This window comes from Euprymna scolopes, chromosome 30 (genome assembly GCF_053919585.1).
Source record: "Euprymna scolopes isolate OS-2025 chromosome 30, ASM5391958v1, whole genome shotgun sequence".
Taxonomy (NCBI): Eukaryota; Metazoa; Mollusca; class Cephalopoda; order Sepiida; family Sepiolidae; genus Euprymna; species Euprymna scolopes.
In genome coordinates this window covers 40,248,113-40,272,358 of record NC_136511.1, presented here as the reverse complement: position 1 = coordinate 40,272,358, position 24,246 = coordinate 40,248,113, and the positions used below count along the sequence as shown (strand labels likewise).

Genomic DNA, 24,246 nt, shown 5'->3' with positions numbered 1-24,246 from the left:
GCATTTGAAAGTTTTTCAACGCCTTCTCAAGACAAAATTCAAGTTTTCAAAATAAAATTTGTGGTGTTTTACAATCCACAGGCATTCGCAAAAGTGGTTAAAAAAAAAAAAAAAAAAAAAAAAAGTCAAATATACAACAAATAAATTTTACCATAGTCAATAAGAGTTACTTTACAATCTACCTACATCATATTTTTATGTTTTTAATTAGTTTTAAATGCTTTTTATTTCATCTCAAATATTAACTCTTTTTATGACTTAAATTTCCAACCGATAGTCTACCTCCTTGTTCATTTTTTTTTTTTTTTTTTTTCGATTGAGCCAGTCTCATTCTAGGTTATCACTAGGGCTGGGACAACAGCATATTATTTTCATTGTTTTGACTCTCGAGAGAGTATCCATTGATCTCTTATATGCTTTTATATAGAGTGATGTGGTTCTCTGTTGATTAACTGTGTCGGATATATACTCGAGCGTCAAAACAATGATATTCTGTTGTCATAGCCGTATTTATCACATAATTTTTTTATGATGGGGTGAATTGTCATTGGAGAGTCCCGTCCACAGGTCTGTTTTATTTTTTGGAGGAGGAGTGGGGGGGGTAAATTTATGGCGCCCACCACTAATCCCTCTCAAAAATTAAATTATAAATGAAAGCAAAAATAGAGGGAGACCCCCCCTCCACTCCCCTCCCTAAAAAAAAGAATTTGTGATAATTGAAAACTAAGCCGGGCTGAAAAAAATTACATCCCTTTATCCTGAAGTAGTTTTGATTTGTGATAATGGGAGGTAACTCTTGTATCCACAATACTACTATGCAATTTCAAAACAATGTCTTTCGATTTTATTTTCAATATTTAAAAATAAATTTCAATGGTATTTTTATTAATACTTTAAAAATAATTTAATAATATTTATTTTAATTTTAATATTTTGACACAAATTTTTACTAGAAATAAAGAATACAATTTTAAAGACATTTTCCATATTTGTAAGAATTTTCCAAAGTAAGAATAGAAATAAGGCCTTTTCAAGGCAAAAGTTCAAATTCAAAAAATCTTCTCCCCCTCTAAATGACAACATCAACACATATTACCACATGACCATCGTCTAATCTGTCACGTAGTCATCAGTGTTTATTTTTACTTATAAAATTCCTTTTTCTTTAAAATTCCTACAAACTATTTTAACAACACTATAAACGTAAATGAATACACTTATTCTAGATTTGCACGTAACTGATAGGAAAATGTTTATCGCTGGCACACAACATAAGTACTTATGAAGGGCAAGTGTGACAAAAGATGTAGTGATCTGAGAATATGGGTGTCATTAACCTTATTGAGCGAGGAAAAAAATGTCTTTAATAATAGAAATTGTTAGATGAATATAATAAATGTAACAGTTTCCCTGTGCACGTTGCCATTTTATTTGTTTATTTTGATTATTAATATTATTAGTTTATTTAGATTATTATTATTAGTTTATTTAGATTATTATTATTATTAATAGTTTATTTAGATGAGCTCTGAATAGATCCTAACCCCAAAAATATATAAATGCATCATACATTTGTGAACATTACATTTGTCTTAGTGGTAGACCAAAACAATTGTATGCTCTGAATGAAAAATAACGACTTTTTTTTTGTTGAATTTGTAAGAGTTTGTTGCTTGTAGTCAAAGTGGTTCATATAAATATTTCTCAGTTATTATTGAGTTGGTTTTGGGTATGACTTTAAAAGACATCCAGTGAGGAGACCCCATTTGGGGGGGGGGGGGTCTGCTCCTTAGTTACCATTGCTTCAGTTCAGAGTGGTAATATGTGTTAGGACATCAGGTGCTATCAGATCAGGTTGTCTGAAGATATTCGCTTCCTGACCAAAAATGCACCAAACATTACAGGTTACTGGGGGATCATCTGTGGATTTAATATTTCCTTGATACTTCCTCCTTTGGAGGAAGCCGGTTCAACCCACCTAGGGTGAATGCCATACAATAGTTATTGACTGTGCATAATAAGCAAGAAAGCACCAAGAGTTTTAGTAATGCACATCAAAAGAAAATTCCAGATTTAAAGATTTTAACTATGACTAGTTTAACAGATTTTTTTTGATGGACAATGTGTGATACAGAGTGTTAGGAAGTGATTCATTAAATAAAAAAAATCATATAGGAAGTAAAAAAAAAAAAAAATGAGAGCAAATAATTCATTATCAGAGCAAAATTAAGGAGTAAAAAGATGGAGGATGACCAAAACCTTTCTGAATTCTCAAGGCAGGAAGACACATCATAGCGGTCAGTTTCCAAATAATCAGCCATTTTTGGCTGATTTGGTTGGTTGTTTCTGTTTTACGGCATATCAACCCTTTTCGGGTTATTTAATGCCGAATCCAAAGATTTTGAAGAAAAATTTTTTAATAGAATATATTTGTTTTCACGTCGGTTTCTCTTTAACCCATAGTTGGGACCCTAACAGGTACTACCACTCCGGGTCAGAGTGGGAGCAATGGCCATTCTTGGCTGATGAGACAATCGCGGAAGTAATCAGTTTCTATTAGTCAGGTATGGTGGTGACTAACTAAAGACCAGATTTTAGAGATCAATATATTCAGAGTTAGTTTATGGATAGTTTAGAAACAATGTTGGGCAGCAGGTACAATATAACAATCAATAGAGTATTGACACTATAATAATAAATACAGAATCTGCATAACTTGCATAACTTAAAATCTCATATTTAAGCATATTTTTACGACCGGGCAATGCCAGGTGGCCTGCTAGCATATATATGTGTACGTATATATATATATAAATCTTATTCCTTCTTTTTTTCCTTGTATTTCCTCTAAAACCCTTCTTCTAAATAATAACCATTTCTGTAAGGTTTGAAGAGGCTGCTGGATCATAAACATGGTCCAGCATCCGAAACATATGTAACTGAACAGATAAAACGGTAATAAAAAAATAAAACACATATTTGCTCTGCAATAGTATTGAGGACTCTCTTCAGGTTTTTACTAATTACCAATTTTACTAAATATATATATATATAAAAAGTGCAGTTTCTTTGTTAAAAATAATCTCTTCAGATTTAACAAATAAAAGAATAGGTTTGTTGAAAATGTAAAATCACAAGTTATTATAATTGAAATAATATTACGAGTGATTATTAGATACAAGTAGAATGAATATGAAACTTATGAAAAAAATAAACCTTTTCAACTTTGCTTCAATGTAGAAACCAGTTTCTGAGAAAGAAAACCATACATTAATTTTTTCATGAAATAGGATTACAAGCAAATAATTCTTTCAGCCAACAAAGTTTCATTCCCAAACATTTTTTTTTCCAGTCTGTAAAAATATGCTACAGATTAAAAGTTCCAAGATTGGAGTCTAGACTTGATTTTTGTTTAGTTTTAAAATCTATTGCATTTTTTTTTGTTTGTATAGATATGTGGATAGCAATTTGATATTGATTAAAATACATTTGATAGTGTGTATGGTTCATTTGGTTGACATGTTTGGCTATTTGAATGTAGTGCACAGTTCATCTGATATTAAGTTTGTGGTGATTAACTTTAAAAAAATTGTTTCGCTAATTTTGTATCCATTTTGACGTAAGAGATAAAAGAGACGACAGATTTGTGCACGCATATGTACAGGCTTGCTTACTTTTTGTTCAGCAACAACTTTATAGATATCCAATTCAATCGCAGTGTGTTGGGCACGATAACGTAATACACCAGCTGCTCCTTCTTTCCATTTTTCAAGACTTTCATTTACGTTTTCAGCTGAAAGAAATATTGTAGATAAATAAAAATTCAGAACAATATTAAAATTAAATTACTTGGTTGAAGAAATCAAATTAACCATTAGAAACCTAAATATAACCAACAATCAGCTAAACAATTCAGACTACATTAACATATTCCACCATAACCAATTGCATCATTTTAAATTAGACACAACATATTTAATACTAGCAATACATACGGACAATAAAATGCTTTGGATAATCAGATTTCAAGGGGGTTCTGCTAAAGTAGTCATATTTTAAAAACCAAAGCACCTTAAGTCCTCAAAATACCACCATTTTATTTGGAAATGAATATACTTTCAAATAAATAATAATTTGCATTATATATTTTAAGAGTTTCAGGCAAATAAAATGATAAACATGTGGACATCATAAAAACGTTTTCGGTTTTGTCTGGCAGAATGAACTTTGTCTAACTTGCAATTTCTCGCATATTTCTAGTCAAATTTAAAAAAAATATTTATATGGTTAAAAAGACAAGAAAATAAGCTTTTTAAATGTATAACTGGTGCGCACTTTTATCCATTTCTTAAGTTTTTAACAGTGAATTAAACAGTGTTTTGTTTTTAACAACCGACAATGTGAAATGATTTTTTTTTGTTCATTTTTTTTTTTCATTTTCGTCTTTTTTACAATTTTTTGAGCAGATTATTATCAAATAGACACTAATCTACAAAGATTATAAAAAAATATGCAAAATTAAAAACAAACAAGTGAAGCATGCATGCTCCTCCGTGAGTGCACAGTGAACGAGGCATAAAAAAAAATGACTAAGTTCAGCACTGCCCTCCCTTAACCCCAAAAGTCCCCAGGGACATCAAATCCTGATGAAAATGAACAAACGGTGCAGTTTTGGGCCTTAACATATGTAAATTTTAGTTCTGAACCATGCAAAAAAAGAAATGTCTAAGTCCATCATTTGCACCCTCCCCCATTTAGCCCCAAAAGTCCCCTAGGCCTTAACATATTTAAATTTGAGTTCAGCACCATGCAAAACTGCTAAATAGACATGCACAGAAAATTTTGGACAACTATGGTGAAGTAGTCCCCCAAAATGGAGTGTTTTTATTAGCACTAAAAGAACCCCTGGGGCACACCAAAGAATTATCGCAAAATATAGACAAACAAAATTATATAGAAACCAGTTAGTTACAACTTTTCAGAAAGTTTTATAAAAATCCAAGGCAGCAATTTTTTTTAATAAGCACAAAAGTGTAAATTTTAGCCATTTTAACTCGAAAGGCACCCCTAGGAACACAAACGGAGTTTTCTCCAGAAAATCCATTCTGTTACTTTGTTACATGTTACATGTTTAATGTTTGTGCAAAATTTCAAAAAATTCCAAGGTGCAGTTATTGAAAAAAGTGCGGACAGACGGACAAGGGTGAATTTACAGGTCCACCCTCCTTTTGTTGGGGGGAGGGGAAAAAAAAAAAAAAAAAAAAAAAAAAAAAAAATCAATATTTAAATATTTGTAGGGGTGCTCAGTTTCTAGTGAAATTAAGAAATAAAAAAAAAAAAACGTCTTAAACTAGGAATTTTAAAGTAAAATAATGTGTCACTCGGTAGAAAAAAGGACATGAAATGTAATTGGAAATAAAATCAAATACATTCAAAATTTGTGAACAATTTTTCAGCTTTAACATTTTTTTTTTTAATATTTAAATAAGTAGGCAAAAAATATTTGATGCTTTTCCAAAACGTCACATTTTCTGATAGAGTGACGTCACTTGTATAAATAAACTTTATTTTTGTCTGTCTTAATTCTTGTAAAGTTTCATACCTCTCATTTACCCAAGTTTACATATTTAAAAGTAACTTGATGTTCAAAATCTAAGCCATAACATTTTCCAAAGCCAATAATTATGAACCACTAACCGTAAATATGAGTGTCAAATGCCCTCTTTAAAAAGAACTCCCTTAATCCTACCTTTAACCCTAGGTAGGAGTGCCAAGCCTCCTCCTACACTTTTCTTTAGCCCTAACATATAAGTGTCTAAAAATAAAATAAAAAATAGATCGTTCCTTAAAAATGCACATGATTTATCTCTCATAAAAAATAAATTGGTTAACTGTCCTAATGGCTAGAATGGCCTCGACATGGTGAATTATTTTACATTAAATTTGTGAAACTAACCCCCACAATTTTGAAATTGTTTTTGTTTTGTTTTTGTCAAGTCTTCAGGATGTTCACATATCATTTCCCTTTGCCCTAACCTAAAGTCAGATTAGCAAGCATTCCCATCCTCCCATAATTGCACTAAGACATTCTTAAAACTACACATAATCGTCTTGAAAAAAAACACAAAAAAAAAAAAAAAAAAAAAAAACACAAAACGCACACACAAAAGATTTATCTATCATAGAAAAAAATGGTTAACTGCCCTAAAACAATAAAATGGCCCAAAATGAATCATTTTACATTAAATGATAAAATAATTTTTGTTTATCTTTCATTAAAGTTTTTCAGGATATTCACACATAATTGCCTAAAACGGAAGACTCATATTTCGGAGTATTGGTCAGATGGGGGTAGATGGGTGGAGAGGGGGTAACAGATGGTATTAATCTACAATAATAACAAAGAAATATTGCAATATATCCATTTCAATGTAGTCCTAGATTTCAGTTTCTTGTACATAAAATGCATTTTCTTTTAATGGATACATAGCATAGCATAGCATAGCATAGGATATTCGCTTTTGGAAAGTTTTTATAGAGGGAGGGAATCATTTTTCTTTATAGCAGCCACCTTTACCCCCCCCCCCCCAAAACAAAAAATTAAATTATAAATGAGAAAAAAAAAAAAAAAAATTGAGATTTTTTCTTTCTTTTTTACAATTTTACCCCAAACAAGGCACATTGCCACTTTGATATAGGGGGCTACTATCAGGGACATAAGCTACAGGGGTACTATGTGGGGAGTTGGGCAGCAAGATGTCGGTTCACGTTACACCTGAACTTCTGCTTGTCAGTACAGTTGGGGAAGCAGGAACTTGGAAGGGAATTCCAAAGTCCAGCGGTTCAGGGGAAGAAACTACTGGAATAGAAGGCTCTCTTACATCTAGGGATCACTACTTTTTTTTGCTGCTTATCGGGTTTGTCGGGGGTATTTACGTTGAGGGGGTATAAGTGTTTGCAGTATTTCAGGGCATTCACCATTAAAATACTTGTAGAACAGGCAGAGGGATGCTACATTTCGTCGATGGGACAGAGGCTGAATCTTAGGACCTATCAGATTGGCGACTCTCTTTTGCACCTTATCTAGAAGCGAGAAACTAGTAGCAGATGCACCAGCCCAAATATGACAACAATACTCCATACATGGGCGAATGGTGGCCTTATAGAGGTACAGGATACTTTTGGGCGTTAGTAGCTTTCTAGCACGGTAGAGAGAACCTCTCGCAAAAAAATAGTGAGAAATAAAAAATGACCCTCCACTCTAAAACAAACTTTCCTTGCATGGACGGGACTAATTACGAACATGATTTTCAAGGCCTTTTCAAGAAACTTTAAGACATTTTCCATATTTTCAAGCATTTTTCAAGGTAATAATAAAAGTAAGACCTTTCACGTCTGTACAAACCCTGGCTACATTGGTTACACCACTACTATACTTTCCTGAAGACTCACATTGCATCTTTCTGACACGATTTTTAAAAAAATTTATATGCAATGCAACATTTTATAAAACTCAATAAAAATAAAATTGAAAAACTTAGATCACAAAACAAGGGAATCTATAACACAAAAAATGCCACTTATGTAAACAGACATCTAAAAATGTCATGAGCATGACAGACCAACAAAAATGCTATTTCAAACTTAAGCGTGATTGACTGATACATGGAAATGCATGGACATGAAGAAAAATTGCTGGATATTAATGGATATATAAGCTAGTTAAAATTATATCGTGCAGGTTTGAGTAATAAACAGGATGTATAGAAGATAAAGGGCCAACAAGAGTCGGGCATGTGATCTTTTTTTTTTGAGAAATAAATTCTGCCTAAGAATTAAAATATTAAGCTGAAGTTACAGACAATTTTAAACCGAGAAATTGTGAGGAGTCTGAATGGAAGCTTTGAACCGAATATATGTGGAGTCCACAACATGAATAGCAAGATTAGTGCGGCATGGCATCGAGTACGATAAGGTTCAAAGGATTACCGGTACCATAGATCAAACTCATTGACAATGTATACACCTGCCTGCAGCAAGGGGTCACGCCACAGGTCAACGAGTTAACAGGTATTATAGCCCCACGCACACACCTTAAAATAAATAGGGACGTATATGCGTTTTGAGATGGCTCAGATCTCTGATCCGCGTCTTACGTCAGATTACAGTCAAACCCGAATGCATGACGTCATGTTCTGAACAAAGCTGAGTGGATGATGAGTTACGTCTGGTTCAAATTCTGCACAAGTACCAAAAAATGCAACATGCATCAGAGTCATTTGCTGAATAATACACTAAAGCAGACAATAATGTTAAGAAAAAAATAGGCTTGTTTGTTAAATTTCAACAATGATAGAGGATAACCAGTTCGAGAGTTATTAATAAAGATACATAAAATAAGACAGGAGTTTGGAATAACAAAAAAAAAAAAAAAATCGAAATATTGAATTTCAATTAAAACCAATGTTATCTACTTAATTATGTCGAAATTAGTAACATATCCAAAACTTATGAAAAAGGATAAAGTAGAAAATTAATTATTAATGAAAATTGCTTTTGAAGAGAAATTACGAGTTTTAGTTGTTCTTGTGATACGCAGGGGCGCTAACTGCATCAAGTCTGGTAGAGTCATGACAGTAAATGTTTTATGTAATAACTAGCAGGGGTAGTGGGTGGGTAAGGTCGTAAAATATGGTTAAATAATAAAAGAAAAAAAAAAAGAAGAGAGAGTTGGGTGCCATTTTATCGTGGTATTAAAAGAAAAAATTGAGAATTTTAAAAGAGAGAGAGAGAAAAAAAATATTCCGCATGCTGGGCACGAACTTGAAAAACTTAAGTGTGTCAGCGAACACGTTATCGATCAGACCACGACGACACATGTCAAGACATTGCAAATATATTTTTTTAAAATGAAACAATGAATCGACCATTTGTGTATGCGCAATCAACAAACATAGAAACTAAGGTTTTATCTGACTCCCTCCCTCTACAAACAAAACATTTCTACCTGAAATAATTAACGATTTTTTTCTAATTTTTCAATATTATGTGCCTGAGAGATCACTCTTCCTAATGGTATCATGTACATGCCGCTTCAATGCAGATGACAAATTTTCAGTGGACATACAAACACACAGATGGCTGGGATTTGTATAACAGATATTATATTACTAATTTTTACATGACAAGTAACATTGGTTTTAGTTGAAATTCAAATTTTGAAAATTGAAAAATTGGTTTTTGTTATTCCAAACACGTGCCAAATGATGTAATAGTCACAGGTTTCATCAGATTTTGAAGAAAAAAAACAAAAAAAAAAGAATACGCGTAGATATTTATAAGAAATAAATACATTTTGCAAATCTGAGGGCAGTGGAGTGTGGTGGTGTATTTTTTAATCCCAGGTGAACAGACCAGAGTTTTACGCAAATAGCCATTTATCTTAAACTAGCCTGGGTGCCATCTGCCGTTGCGTCCATTGTCAAACAGGAAGTGGCAAAAGTTTAAATTAAGGCTAGTCAATTGAAAACCGGGGATGACTTCCGAACATATTGGTGAAAAAAGTAACCTCTCCTTGTAGAAAAGTTGAGGGTGAAGGAATTAATGCTTTTAGTCAATTTTTTTATATTTGTTGTCCGAAAGGTCAAGCTTCTAAACGGTACTGATCTTGTTGCGTCTATCGAAAGTTTTAGACAGACATACAAACATACATACATTTTAATAGACCGGTGAGATTTATATTATAGATATTGGTAGATTTTAAGCTGAACCTATTGACAGAAATTCTAGATATTTGCCAGAAATTATTCATTTTTAATGATTTTAACAGCCTGGACAGAAAAATGAACAAAGATTTAAAAAAAAAAAATGTCTTGAAGTCAATTTATTTATGTTTTGGATGAGATAACTCTATACCAACTTTCGTAAGGAACCAACTTTGAGAAAATCAGAATAGTGGAATAATAGAGGTATGAAAACATTTTTTTCCGATTAATATCAAAAAACAAAATGTACTTTTATTATTTGAATTATTCCAAGTACTTTTTTCACTACATGTGTTATTTGCACAATGTTTCAGTCGATGTGACTTCTGGTCTTCTTCAGGCTAAACGAGAATCTTTCTGAATGGACTCGTGGCATTGCAGATAAATTGTACTGGCGATACAAAGAATAAATTGTGAATCATTTCAAACTTCTACTGGATCATGGCCGACGGAATGAGAGCATGCTACCTTTGTGAATTAAAGAAAAGGTTCCGTTTGAAATTCCATCTCAAGTTTGAAAGAAATATTCACAAATTCAACCAAATACAACACATAGAAAAGGTCGAAAGTTAAATTGACCAAAATGTGCGAATAACACTCAGGATTCGAATAATCCTAAATTATCAATCCTCATCTCAAAAATTTAGAAACAGAAAATAAACATTTGTGGAGTAAATGAAAGAATGTCTAATACTTACATACTGGATTTGCTACACATTCTAACCAATAGAGACTTTTCTCCATCGATTGGAGCGGCGTTGAAGATTGTGCCACAAGTGAAGAATCAACACGTAGGAATTGTGCCACAGAATCAAAGGTCAGTAACGGCTTGCACTCAACTGTTACGCCACCCATCCGCCATAGCCCAGCTACAGTACGCTCTAATCCAAGAATGTTGTTCACTTCAAAAACTAAAAAAAAATGAGACAAAATATTGTAAAATAAAAAAAAAAAAAAATTAAAAAAAAAAATCAATTTTCAAATGAAATTAAATACAATTGAAAAATTTATTTTATATAAAAAAAATTGAAAAAATTATGTTAAAAAGAAAATTCAAAAAAATACGCAAGAATAAAATAAAAAACAAATATGAAAAGAAAAATAATGAAAAAATTTTTTTTTAAATAAATAATAAAAAAACATAATCCCCCGTCACTGATTTTAACATCTGTTTTCCATGCTGACTTGTGGAAGATCGCTTTTAAAAATGCAGATTTCTCAGATGCAATATCGTCCCAAATATAAATCTGCAGGGAAAATCTAAAATCTATATCACGGGAAAATCCTGGAATTCACCCGACCCCACAAAAAAGCCTCTAATTTGACTTCTAGAAGAGTAAGAACCACAAGTTAGGCCATTTCAGAAAGCCAGGATCATAGAAAAATAAATTGGGGGCAAAGATTCAAGTTTCAGATTTTATTGTAGGGGAGGGGGGTAATTTTTCTAATTTCAGGCCCTTGAAAAAACCCAGAATGGTATTTTTAGGCTCAATTATGTATGATTTGTTAAAGTAAAAATTGTTTCCTTTCTAAAATGGGTTCACTTTTGGTTCTAGGTGCTGTAGAAGTGAATTATGTGCGTTTTTGTGTCATCTGGTGGTTTTGAACTGAATTTGGGGGCAAAATATCAATTTTTTTTGTTTTTTGGCCGGCTACTAACCTAAAATTTAAATTTTTGGAAATTTTTCTTCTAAATCTCATTAGTTGCACTAAAATGCATCAAAAAATGTCTGACCGAGAAAAATCTAAGAAAGAAGTCATGCACTGCCCACCTCCACCTGGAGGTTGAAGGTTCAATTCTCAGTGTGGATGACATCAAAGCAGAATTGTGATTTGCTTACGACTTCTACCCAGTCATGGCTGACAGAATAAGAACATGCTACCCCCATGAATTAAATAAAGGATTCTAATCGAAATTCCATTGTGAAATTACACTCAAGATCATCATCATATGAATCTGAAGATTCTATTGTTGGCATCGGTTTCCTTGATATTTTTCTAATCAGAATCCTTTCCAGAAAGACATAGGGGATTACAGGAGGTTGCCAATATTCCAAGTGAAAATGATTTTTATGGAAGAAACTGGATTTGAACTTGGGACGTCCAGGTTGTCAGTCAGCGTCGTTAACCACTGAACCACTGTCACCTCTCCACACTCAAGATGAGAACAATAATTTGAAGATTCCAAACAATACAAATAATTATTCCTCATCTAAAAACTTCAGAAACATGAAAGAATGTTTGGTGTAACATATAAGAAATTGATTTCCAAACTAATCTATCTCTGGCTAGGTCTGCATTCTTCTTTAACTCAAACCCATTTTCCCCACCATGTTTTGCTCAGTTTCCCCTCTACCAATTGACTGCTACCTCAACAGTTCTATATCTAACCAAATTAGCTCATCTATTCTTTCAATACAACCAAACCAATAACGTCTCCTGTTCTGTAATTATCTCCCTATACTGGCCATCAGATGTAAATGTGTTTTTAAGATGCATCCATCGTATAATGCTTATATCATTTCTTTTCATACAACACATATATGCTAATCCTCAACCCTATCTGAAAAGACAAATGATGGTTGCTGTTTGAAAAATAGATCAGTAAAAAAAAAAAAAAAAAAACACTAATGAAATTACTTGCCCAGAAAATTAACTTTTTGTTGCAACCATATATAAGCTTAAAAATAAAGAAAATTAAAACAGGAGTGAACCACCTATCAAAGCCCAAATATATCCAAAGTTGTTTTGAGGAATCAAACTTTAAATCTTTCTCCAAAATTTTTATGGGAGTATCACGTGAACTGAATGAAAAATAAATAAATAAATAAAACCTAAAAAACAAATCAATAATAATGTGGCTTGTGGGAAACATCATGGACACAAGTTAATCTTTTATTAAATCATGTTTATTTATCAACATACTGTCGTACAAGATGGTAGGTGTTGATAACCCTAATTTTCTGAAAGTAGATGGGAAGAAAAAACGTGTACAATTGTTCGGCAAGGCTTTCTTTTGTCTGTTTTACTTTCTTTTTATTTCTGGAAGTCAGTGTCGCAGTCCTGCTGTTAAATCAATTTCCAGGATATTGAAGAAGAGATACTACTTTTGAAAAATAAGGACATGAACACCTACCATTTGATACGCCACAATGTTCAATGGCAAATATATGTAATTGAAAATTCCTTCTAATATAGTCATTATTCTTTTATATGCTAACTCGTGTCCATGGTGTTTCCTACAAACCGCATTGTACAACATCCTTTTCAAATCAATAATAATTTTTTACCAAAGAGAAATAATTTACAAATAAAATGAATGTTTAAGCAACATATTACAAAAAAAGGAATTAGTAAAATGGTTATCATTGCAGTTAGGTTGTCAAGGCAATAGTAATAAGATAGTTGTTCATAGTTTTGATCATAAGGTTAATATATTAAGGGATTATAGGGTTAAGGGGTTCATGTAGACAAGTACGACCTTTTCGAGATGATCTCTGTGACAGTTTCTTATACAATTTTTTTTTTCCATCTTAATTTTTATTCTTTTCGATTTTCATGCATTTTATTCTTTAACTAGCAGGACCCGTTAACCAGACACTGATCCCCTATTTTAGACACTCTAACTGAGGAATCTGATTAAGATTCTATCCATCCCTTTAAGTGTAATTGTTTATATCTCTCTTGCAGTTGGTTCACTGGGTATATTTGTCAGGTAGTTTTATAAATTACTTTTTATGAGCCCAGTTGCTCCTATAATAGCTGGAATAATGGAGATCTTCCTAAGATTCCAATTTCTTTTCATGTTTATACACTTATCCAATATGGCAATACCTGTGATAAAGGTTTCTACCATATTTGTCGCCTTAAAAGACGGAAGATTAAGGACCAGGCAGGGGTCCAACATTCACCCACATCAAGCCTCCTGCTCCTAACACAAATGTTATAAATCTCACCCTCCCCACCTTACTAGGGAAAGGAATATCTCAGTGTCAGAATTGGCAAAAGTCTGCAAAACCGTGTGCAAAATCAAATGGGAACGTGGAAGCCGAAGAGCAGGTGTGCTCTTGCTTCACGATAATGTCCGTTCACAGGGCTAAGGCAAGCAACTAAAATTGTCTATTCTATCTTCAAAAAAAATAAATTTCTGTTCATTTTCTGATGAAACCTTTTAATACTTAAAAACAAAATATTAAAATCTCATACGGAATTAATTTTATTGTATTATTTTAGATCTACTTTTTTCTTCTGCATCTGTCCTTTATTAAGCATCACTTTTTCTTGTTCAGAGGTCAAACATTTTTTGAGATTTTAGAAGGTCACTTTACAGGCTTCAGAGTTCAGCTGGTCAACTGCCTCCAAACTGCAATCATGTCTAATCGCTTGCTTCTAAAGCTTCTATGACCATCAGCTTCTACAACAGTTCTACAAGCTACCTTTCTTAACTGTACCGATATGCAAAAGTTTAAATGTAATGTAAACCAACACCTTGTTAATCTCTCCTAGGCATGGTCCCAAATAGTAGCCCCTTATGTACTAGTGGCGATATGCTTTGTTTGGGTTAAATGCAAGTAAAAACAAAAACAAAAAAAACAACATTACCTTACACTTCTTGTACATAAACTATCACATTTACCTGTAATTTCACTGCACTTTTTTGCGCACTCAATGCTGACAAGTATGACAAAAGATTGAATTGCACCTGGCTCGCTTTCCACAAACTGAGCAGCAGAATTTTTTCTTAAAAATATACTCGTACATGCATGGAATGCGTTCTGATGAACTCATCGCACTTGTGCCCCCCCTCGACGTATATATCCCCGACGAATTCACTTAGCAACGAAATCACGCCCCTTCACTGTTGAGGTCCCTCAATGCCATAAAGCTTTCTACTTTAATAGTTTCTTCTCTCGAACAACTAGACTTTGGAATTCCCTTCCTGCTACCTGCTTACCTGACTGTACTAATATGCAGAAGTTTAAATGTAATGTAAACCAACATCTTGTTAATCTTTACTAGGCATGGTCCTAAATAGTAGCCCCTTATGTCCAAGTGGTGATATGCCATGTTAGGGGTGAATGTGAGTGAAAAAAAAGAAAAGTTTATCCAGGAAGTGTACGCTCCACTTGACCTCCGTTCACTATCAGAGTTCATATTCGGGCTAAACTTTTTATTTCCATTTTCTGTCAGTTTATCCACTTGGTTTTTTTTTTTCGATGTAACCGATTTGCCTTAGGATAACATTTATACTGAGTAATTGTAATAATTTCACAAATCTTCCGACCCAATGTTGGATGTGGTCAGATTTTATATAGATCTGTCATTGCACTGCAGTCAAAGGAGAGACGATCAAGCAAAGATCCCACCGCTCGCTACCATATAACATGACATCCTTGACACAATTGCTGTACTTCTTGCCTTGGATGTAAAGGAGAGTAACTCACAAAATTATACCTAAACTGCCGTTATTCAGGAGATCGAATGCTTCACTTGACCGTCCAATGAAAAGGATTTGTCATTCGAATAACATCTTTATCGTGTAATTGTTGTTCTTTGGCAAATCCTAATGTGGGTTTGGTTGGATTTCATATTGCAGATCCACTGGATCTGTTATTCCACTACAGTCAAACAACACATCCACTGGATCCGTTATTCCACTACAGTCAAACAAGATGATGGAAATTAAAACAAGTGGGACTTGTGAAAATTCTACAGATGTCTTTTTCAGATGTAATATATTACTGTTGGCATTCTGTAAATGTTCAGCGTAAATGGAGACGCCCTGATATATTGTAGTTCTTTTGTTAAAACTGCAAAATTAGTTATCTAAGTTAGCAGGAACACCCACCGCAGCCTGGTCATAAAATACGCTTAAAAATGATATTTTAATTTATGCAGATTTCGTATATATTATTATAGGGTCAATCTTCTATCAATTCTTATCTATATAATTATAAAACTCAAATGACCTTGTAACGATGTATGTAACTCACTTTCCGGTTTACGACATCCGGTTGCGTATGCGCGCATGACCTGCGCACTGAAATATTAACGTTATTATTTCGAAATTATTATTTAACATGGGATGAGTGGGGTGGGGTTTAAAATAACTTAAACGTAATACAGAAAAAGCAGACAGTATTAACAATTGTTTATTTGGATAATTTAAATTCGAAAAATACAGAAATACAAAAGAAGAATTGAGACGCTGAAATATTGAAATTATTATTTAACATGGGAAGAGTGGGGTTTAAAATAACTTAAATGTAATACAGAAATGAACGATGTAAAAAAAAAAAAAAAAAAAGAAAAAAAGCAGATATATCAAAATTTGAGTTTAACTATAAGTATTATGGTATCTGTTCAGTGCACATTTACCTATAAGTATGGCCAACCACTTATAATTCAGTAACTGTAATTTTGTTTTTTTCAAAAATAATCAATTATAATAAACAGAACGACTCATAGAAATCTATCTATATTCTTTTTTCATTTTAATATACTTCCATAGAAATGTTTCTGTTATGTCAAAAAAACCCAAAAAACCCTATTTTCTTTACGTCGTAAGTGTCACGCTCATACATGAATTCCATAGCTAATATACCATACTGACCCAATGGGTCACGGGTAGCCTAGTATATTATAAAGTTGTGATTTCAAAATTAAAAAAATATATCCACATGACTTAGGTGCATTAGCTTGAATCGAAATTGAAACCAAAACTTATCAAGAAAAAAAATATATATAACTTCAGTTCCTTCAGCTATAATCAAAACTAAAATGCAAACTTATGAAGAATTCTTGGGAAAATTATTTATTACAAGAAATGAAGATTATAACTATTAAATGATAGTCACTTAGAAGAAAAAAAGATGCAAGCGTGACACACAAAACACACGCTATTGTATTAATATATTGACTACAAATAATAGAAAAAAGTTGATGTATTTTTTGTAATCATAAAATTTTTTTTTTTTTTTTTTAAATCATATTTTTAAAAACTTTCTTTTGCCATTTTGATAATCATGATGTACATTTGGGATCTTGATATATTTAACTGACAATCAGTTTTATTTTTACTATTTTTACGAGCCTGGGTGCTCGATGCTGTGTGTTGAGAAAAAAAAAAAAAAAAAAAACAAGTGGTAGTAGGCAGGCAGGCTCGAACCCATACTGCGAAGGAGGAAAATAATGTGAAAAAAAACAAAAAAAAAAAAACGTGACATCTTTTTTGCTGTTGCGTCCATCGTCAAACCAGAAGTGACAAATGTTTAAATTAAGGCTAGTCAATCGAAAAGAAGGGATAACTTTCGAAAATATCTGCAGAAAAAGCAACCCCTCCCTATAGAAAAGTACCCAATTGAGAGTGAAGGAATTAATGTTTTTAGCCAATTTTCCGATATTTGTCGAGCTTCAAGACGATACCAATCTCGTGAAAATCTGTCGCCTCTGTTGAAAGTTTTAGGCAGACATACATACATACATAGATTTAAACAGCAGGTGAGATTTATATCATAGATGGTTACATGTGTTGAATGGCTTTTAGAAATCAACTATCAAAGTAACCTGATTTGGTCTTTATTCATCTTTATCTCAAATCCATCCTCCCATGTTTTGCTTGATCTGCAATATTAAATAAAGTAGTAGTCAACCACCTCAGCAGAAACAACCTTCTTAGTGACATGCAATATGGTTTCCGTTCTGCAAGATCTAAAGCAGATATGCTAACGGTTATATCTCATAGGATTAGTGAATCTCTTGACAAAGGCTTCATTTCCTGGGCAATTGCTCTCGACATATTGAAGGCCTTCGATAAGGTATGGCATAAGGGCCTACTTCACAAGATTTCCAGCTACGGTATCACCGGAAATGTTTTCTCAATCATTAAATCATTTCTCTCTGATAGGTTCATAAGAGTAATGGTTGATGGGCAGAAATCAGAGGCCCACAGTATTAATGCTGGAGTCCCTCAGGGGTCCATTCTAGGCCCAACTCTCTTCCTGATCTACATCAATGATCTCCCAAAACACATACTTAAATCATTTGTTGACATCTATGCTGATGACACGGCCATCTATGGCAACCCATCAAAGGCTGTAAATGACAAAGTTCTGTCTAATTCTCTCTCATCTGATCTTGAGTGTGTGGTACAATGGGGGAAGAGGTGGCTGGTTACTTTTAATGCATCCAAAACCAAACTCTTATCTTTACATCATCAATGCTCTGATCCCCATCTGGCATCAATTGAAATGGATGGCTCTCATCTTGGGGAGGCTCCATGTTTTGACAAGCTTCTGGGTTTGACCTTTACTCCTGATCTGAAATGGAACACATACATCAGGTTTGTTGCCAGGGACGCTGGGAAAATGGTGGGATCCTTCTACTGCTCCAGAAGATATCTCACTACTGATGCAATTCTCTATCTGTATAAAAGCCAAGTACGTCCAGGGATGGAGTACTGCTGCCACATCTGGGCAGGAGCTGCTAAAAAACAGTCTATCCTGCCTTGACAGAGTACAAAATAGACTTCGTGGTTTAGTGGGAGATGCCCTTTTCTCTTCCCTGCACCCTCTCTCCCACAGAAGAGACGCTGCGAGCCTGTCTGTTTTATCGTTATTTCTATGGCAACTGCTCGTCTGAGCACCAATCTCTTGCCCCCCCCCACACTCGCCAATCTTTCACGAGAAACACCCGTCTGGCTGAAACTACTGTCAATAATTTTCCCCACTCTTTATCTGTGCCTAAATCGAAACGTAGATTCCATGAGCAGAGCTTCTTTCTCAGAAGTGCACAACTGTGGAACTCTCTTCCGTTTGCCTGTTTCTCACCTGACTACAACTTGGATATCTTCAAGTCCAACATAAACAAATTCCTGACAAACCGCCCTCTTCAGTAAGACACTATCAAATATCCAATACTAATGATTACTACAATACTATCTCATTGATTACTGTACACGCAATAACCCTGATCCCTGAGTGGCCTCCGGGCCTTGATAAGTGGTGACATCCATGTAAAAAAAAAAAAAAAAAAAAGGTGAATATGGATTCGGTGAAGGTCCCACCATTGGTTAGCATATAACATGACACACCAATTAGCTTATTGCTAATCACTTGAAGTGTCTATGGGGAAGGTCAGCAGGGCTGCTCAGACAGTTTTGCAAGTCAGAATGCACTTCACCTACTGTGTTAGCTTTACCTGCATATGATCTAGCTTCACACACGTAACAAATAAATCAGACGGTTCTGAATGCACATTTTTCAGCATAATTGATTTTCTTGGATAATCATCTATAAAAAAATATTGGTAACAAAATTATAAAAAGATAAAAATCACACAATTAGTCTTTACTTGCACTTTTAATAAAATTTAAAAAATAAATTTTTTTATTTTTAAAATTTTATACAAAATATGTTTATGAAATAAAAATATCAGTTGTTTTTATTTCAAAAATAAGTTTTTTTATTTGAATTTATATGTTTATGAAAGTACAAAAATAAAATTATTGAAATCAAAATAACAAAATTTCAAACATCACAAAAAAAAAAAAAAAAAAAAAAAAAAGTTTTAAAATCTTCAATACATCCCAAAAGAGTTTTAAAAGTTGCCTTTGATTCTCCCCCGCCACAGGAATTCTTGCAGATGACTATTAAATAAGATTAATTGTATAATTCGTATCTGTAGAAATTTTTTGAAATACTGAAGAACGATAAAAGTGAAGGAACTGATTTACCTTGTCACTGCTTCCGGTAGCAGCCACACCAGAAGTTAGGAAGTATGTTAGCTGACTAGAACCAAAATATTATCCTAATATAAACTGAAGTATTGGGAACACAATTTATTGAGAATAGCTCACAAAATTGTATTTGCACTGCCTTCATCGTTGTGGGTTTTCTGAATTCACATTCACAACAAAAACCTGCACTCAGGTAATAGAAAAAGTCAATTGTCTGAAGGGTGTTGTTATCTAATATTTCTTTGGGAGGACAATCATCAATATGTATAAAAAAAGAAAGAAAGAATTAAAAAATGAAAACTTACCAGCTAAAACTCTTCCTTCTCCAGACACCTACAAAAACAATCAAACAAGAAAAATGGATGAATCATGAGGAAATGTAAAATCATGCAAATATATTTATGTATTTTTACAAACATCAAAACAACTAGAATCCTTCTTGAATCACTATTTGGTTCAAAGCCTTTTGCTAAGGCATGCAGCTTTTCTGAAAGTCAAAAGTTTCATGCTTCTACAATCGTTTATCCAAGAGGTTGAACGGCCCACTCGACCACCATTCCAGTGCAAAGGATTTTTCACCTAGATTTGTGACAAGTAACATAAAATTAAGGCAGGGGGTTACATGTTTGCATGGGAGTTAGGGTTAAGGTTTATGGACAATTTATAACTTAGAGATAAAAATTCAATGCACAAACAAAAATAAGTTAGACTTATGCATCTGATAAATCGATATTTGATTCTAACTAGCCAGTTAAGTCATACATTGTCCTTTGTTTGCTATTGAAATACAACATTTTAATCAATTTCATTGATTACATAAAACAAGAGAAATGGATGAATCATGAGAAAATGCAAAAATATACGGATACAAGATCAACTAGAATCTTCTTATATTAGACTTTTAAGTCCATTAAAAAATGGGAAAAAGTTATAACCTGTTAACTTAGAACGGGGTGCTTTATTACCAAACTTCTGGAGTAAATGTGGTATTATGGTGATTAACTCATATAATATTCTGCTTGTCCCTTCTTTAGTCTGTACGTTACGCTTTAAATACACCAAATACAATTTATGAAAACCAAACTGCTTTAAAAAAAATACAAAAAGAAGAAGCAAAATTTGGCTTTAAAAAGTTCAATCTGGCAACCCTAGACAAGAATATGAGTTTCTTAGTGTTTAACGATTTATCAACCTTTCTATGGTCATTGAAGGTCACGCAGATTTTATGGGAATTTTGGTATGTTATTATATGCACCAAGTTTTGGAGTTTGTTTTATATTTTGGTGAATAAATTTATTTATTTCAGAAATTCTGATTTTGGGATTGTTCAATTTTGTTGAAGAGATTTTTAAGGTTTGATTCATGATAGTATTTCTTTTGATATCAAACAAAGTCAATACATTCTAGTAATATATTCTTGACAGCGAGTTTCTCCTGGCTGTGCATAATGAGGGTTCAGTACCTTCCAGTAGGTACAAGTGTGACCTATACGTAATCGATTTAGTATGACTTTTTTTTCTGTTAGAGTTGTTTTTAATATGCCATTCTCGAATGATTGGTTCAATTTTTTGTAGTTTATGGTTTACACATTGATTCCATTCCTATCTGTTGTTGGTGATCATTTTTTTAATTTGAGTCTCGTAGTCTGTGCATTTTGTTGTTGGAGATTTTCCCCTTTGCAGCTTTTTTTGCTTCTTTGTCAGCCCCGTCATCTATAATATAAATCTCACCTGTCTGTTTAAATGTGTATGTATGTCTGCCTAAAACTTTCGACAGATTTTCACGAAATTGGTATTGCTTTGAAGCCGATCCTTCGGACGACAAATATCGAAAAATTGTCCAAAAACATTAATTCCTTCACCCTCAACTGGGCACTTTTCTACAGGAAGGGGGTCGCTTTTTTCGCCGATATTTTCGAAAGTCATTGCCTTTTTTTCGATTGACTAGCCGTAATTTAAATCTTCATCACTTCTGATTTGGAGACAGACGCAACAGCAAAGATGTCATGTTTTTTTCCTCCTTTGCGGTACAGGTTCAAGCCCGCCTGCTTACTACCACTTTTTTTTTTTTTTTTGCTCAACACACCTCCAAACTCCCGGGTAACGCCGGGCACCCAGGCTAGTTTACTGATAAAACTCAAAATTTAACAGAATTATTTCTTTGTTATTTGCAAGTTGATGTATTTTGTTCAGTGCTTGTTTGGTTAATGGTTTTATCATTTTTGGGGGAGGGGTGTTTTTTTTAGTGATTTTAGGCAACTAGAGAATCGATGAATGATAACTTTTTTTTGTTTACTTTTAGTTTTTAGGTCGAGAGTGAATTCAATAATAATTTCGGCACTATATATTGATACTGTGTTTATTAACCTTTTGTTTAGTTTTTTTTTCACATGATATGGTAGCAATCCTTACTTTATTTTGACTCTTGGAGTCGTCAGTGTATATAGGTAGAGTGCAAAATGTATTCCCATTTAAAGATTTTGAACAACATTTATTTTTGTTAAACTATGTTACGGAAACGATACTGCCTTGTGGTGCTCCATTTTCTTGTTTTGAATGCCAGAAAATGTTCTGATTCTTACATCAAAATGTCTGTTTTGTAGAAAGTGTTGGATGAAGATTGGCATTCCTTCAGATCTTTCACAACTCCCTGTTTCCACAGTGTTGGATGCCTTTTCACTGTCGAAGAATATGGCTAATAGATCTTTTTTATGAAAGCCTCCCTTACAGAGATCTCCAGTCAAATTAAATGGTCAGTTTTTTGAGAAATTCAAATTGGTTTTCGATTATTAGATTAGTCTGGTTTTTATCCGTTTCAATGTTTTCCCAATGCAGCTTGTTAATGCTATTAGTCTAAAGCGGTGGTTCCCAACCTATTTTGGGCCATGCCCCACCTAGGCATTTCTAAAATCCTGATGTAATATTTGTAATATTTAATTTTTGTCATTAAAAATCCCTCTATTATTCAGTGAAGTAAGCTTAAAAGGCCATTAAGATTCACTATGAAACAATTCACTGTTAATATAATAATAATAATAATAATAATGAAAAAAATAATTCCTTCTCAAATTGCCCTATAGTCTTTGGTATAGTAAGCCCAAGGGTACACGTCCTGCCCATGCCCCACCGGTGAGGCATGTGCCCCACATTGGGAATGACTGGTCTAAAGTGATGACCTGGTATTGTTCTGGTTTGCAGTGTTGTGTTTGATGATTGGAATTATCGTGGCCTGCTTCCAAAGTTAGTGATAAAGTGAAGTTTTGGGCGTTTCAGTCATAATTTTTGGCATTTTGAGATTTGAAATTCAAGGTTTCCATTTCTTCAATTATTTTAATTTTTTTTTAAAATATTTCTGTTTGGTCTTTGGAAGAGAAAACTCGGCGAAAGTTTTCAGCTTCGTTTTTAGTGAATATCTGTTTTTGGAGAGAGGTTTTGTAGGTGGATTGTTATTTTTTCTGTTTTCCGAATCATATTCCATACATTTTTTGTATGCATTTATTTTAGATACATAATTGCGTCAGGTGTTTTGTTTTGATTTCTTAATGGTACGTCTGGCTATAACTCTGTAATTTTTAAATTGATTTAGATTTTCTGACGTTGGGATTCGTTTAAACTTCCTTAATGCAGCTTAACATTTGTGGATAGCTTTTTTTTTTTTGCATTCTTCAGTAAACCATGCTTTATTATATTTAGTAGACATAGCAAATGAAAACATCCCCAAATCATCTATGTTCATGAGGTTGTTGGTAAAGTAGGTTAAGTGGTCCTAATCATTGTTTGCTTGTGCTATTAGAAGAGATTGACATCGTTTTTGAAAGTTTTCATAATTAGCTTTAAAAAAAAGGTTCAAGTATGGTATTTTCTGTTCCTGAGCTGTGGTCAGTTTTTCCAATATCATTGAGAAATGGTCTCTCGCATGTGTCATATGTTTCTCAATTGTAATCCAGGTATGTGGAAGAGTCGCATAATTGTTTATTATTGATGTGTAATTGTAGGGTGTGTAGTTATGTTTATGTTGTTTTCTTTTAAAAAGGTTTCCTTCAAACGGATTACTGAAGATAGAAGTGACGCGACTAATAGTAATAATTCACGGTGGTTTACTCTTATACGTTCGATGTTCCATCGTAAAATTTTGTTTATTGGTAAGGATTTGCTGGTCATTGGGTGTTATGGGTTTTTTTGTTGGCATCCATCACCTCTGATTTATTAATTTTTGTTAGTCGTTAGTGTCTGATCTTCCCTTGACCATTTGTTTTCAATTGCGTTGCTGAGTCTGAAAGTTGAGCGAAGACTGTTTATTTTGGTTTTAATATATTTCCTTTACCTTCATGTTTTTTTTTTTTTGTAAGCGAGGTTATTTCTTTGGATCTTGTAGTATTTTATGGTTTTGTAATTTTTTTTTAGGGTTGAATTTTTTTTGGTTATGTAATATTTATTTTCAATATTCATTTGACATTTATTTTTTGGTTATGTAATATTTACTTTCAATATTGATTTGACATTTATTTTTTTTTGTTATGTAATATTTATTTTCAATATTGATTTGACGTTTATTTTTTGGGTTATGTAATATCTATTTTCAATATTGATTCGACTTATTTTTTTGTTATGTAATATTTATTTTCAATATTGATTTGACGTTTATTTTTTTTTTATGTAATATTTATTTTCAATATTGATTTCACGTTTATTTTTTTGGTTATGTAATATTTATTTTCAATATTGATTTGACGTTTATTTTTTGGGT

General features: G+C 33.0%; 1 protein-coding gene across 1 annotated transcript in view; it reads right to left on the bottom strand.

Annotated features, from left to right (window-relative positions):
- LOC145254760 (uncharacterized) overlaps positions 1-24,246 on the bottom strand; it is a 52,738-nt gene that overhangs the window by 9,131 nt on the left and 19,361 nt on the right. Inside the window, exons 2-4 of the mRNA XM_080113510.1 lie at positions 19,806-19,833; positions 10,463-10,675; positions 3,675-3,793 (exon numbers count right to left, since the gene is read on the bottom strand). Of these exons, the coding sequence (XP_079969636.1) occupies positions 3,675-3,793; positions 10,463-10,675; positions 19,806-19,833 (360 nt within the window). The remainder of the gene's footprint in view (positions 1-3,674; positions 3,794-10,462; positions 10,676-19,805; positions 19,834-24,246) is intronic.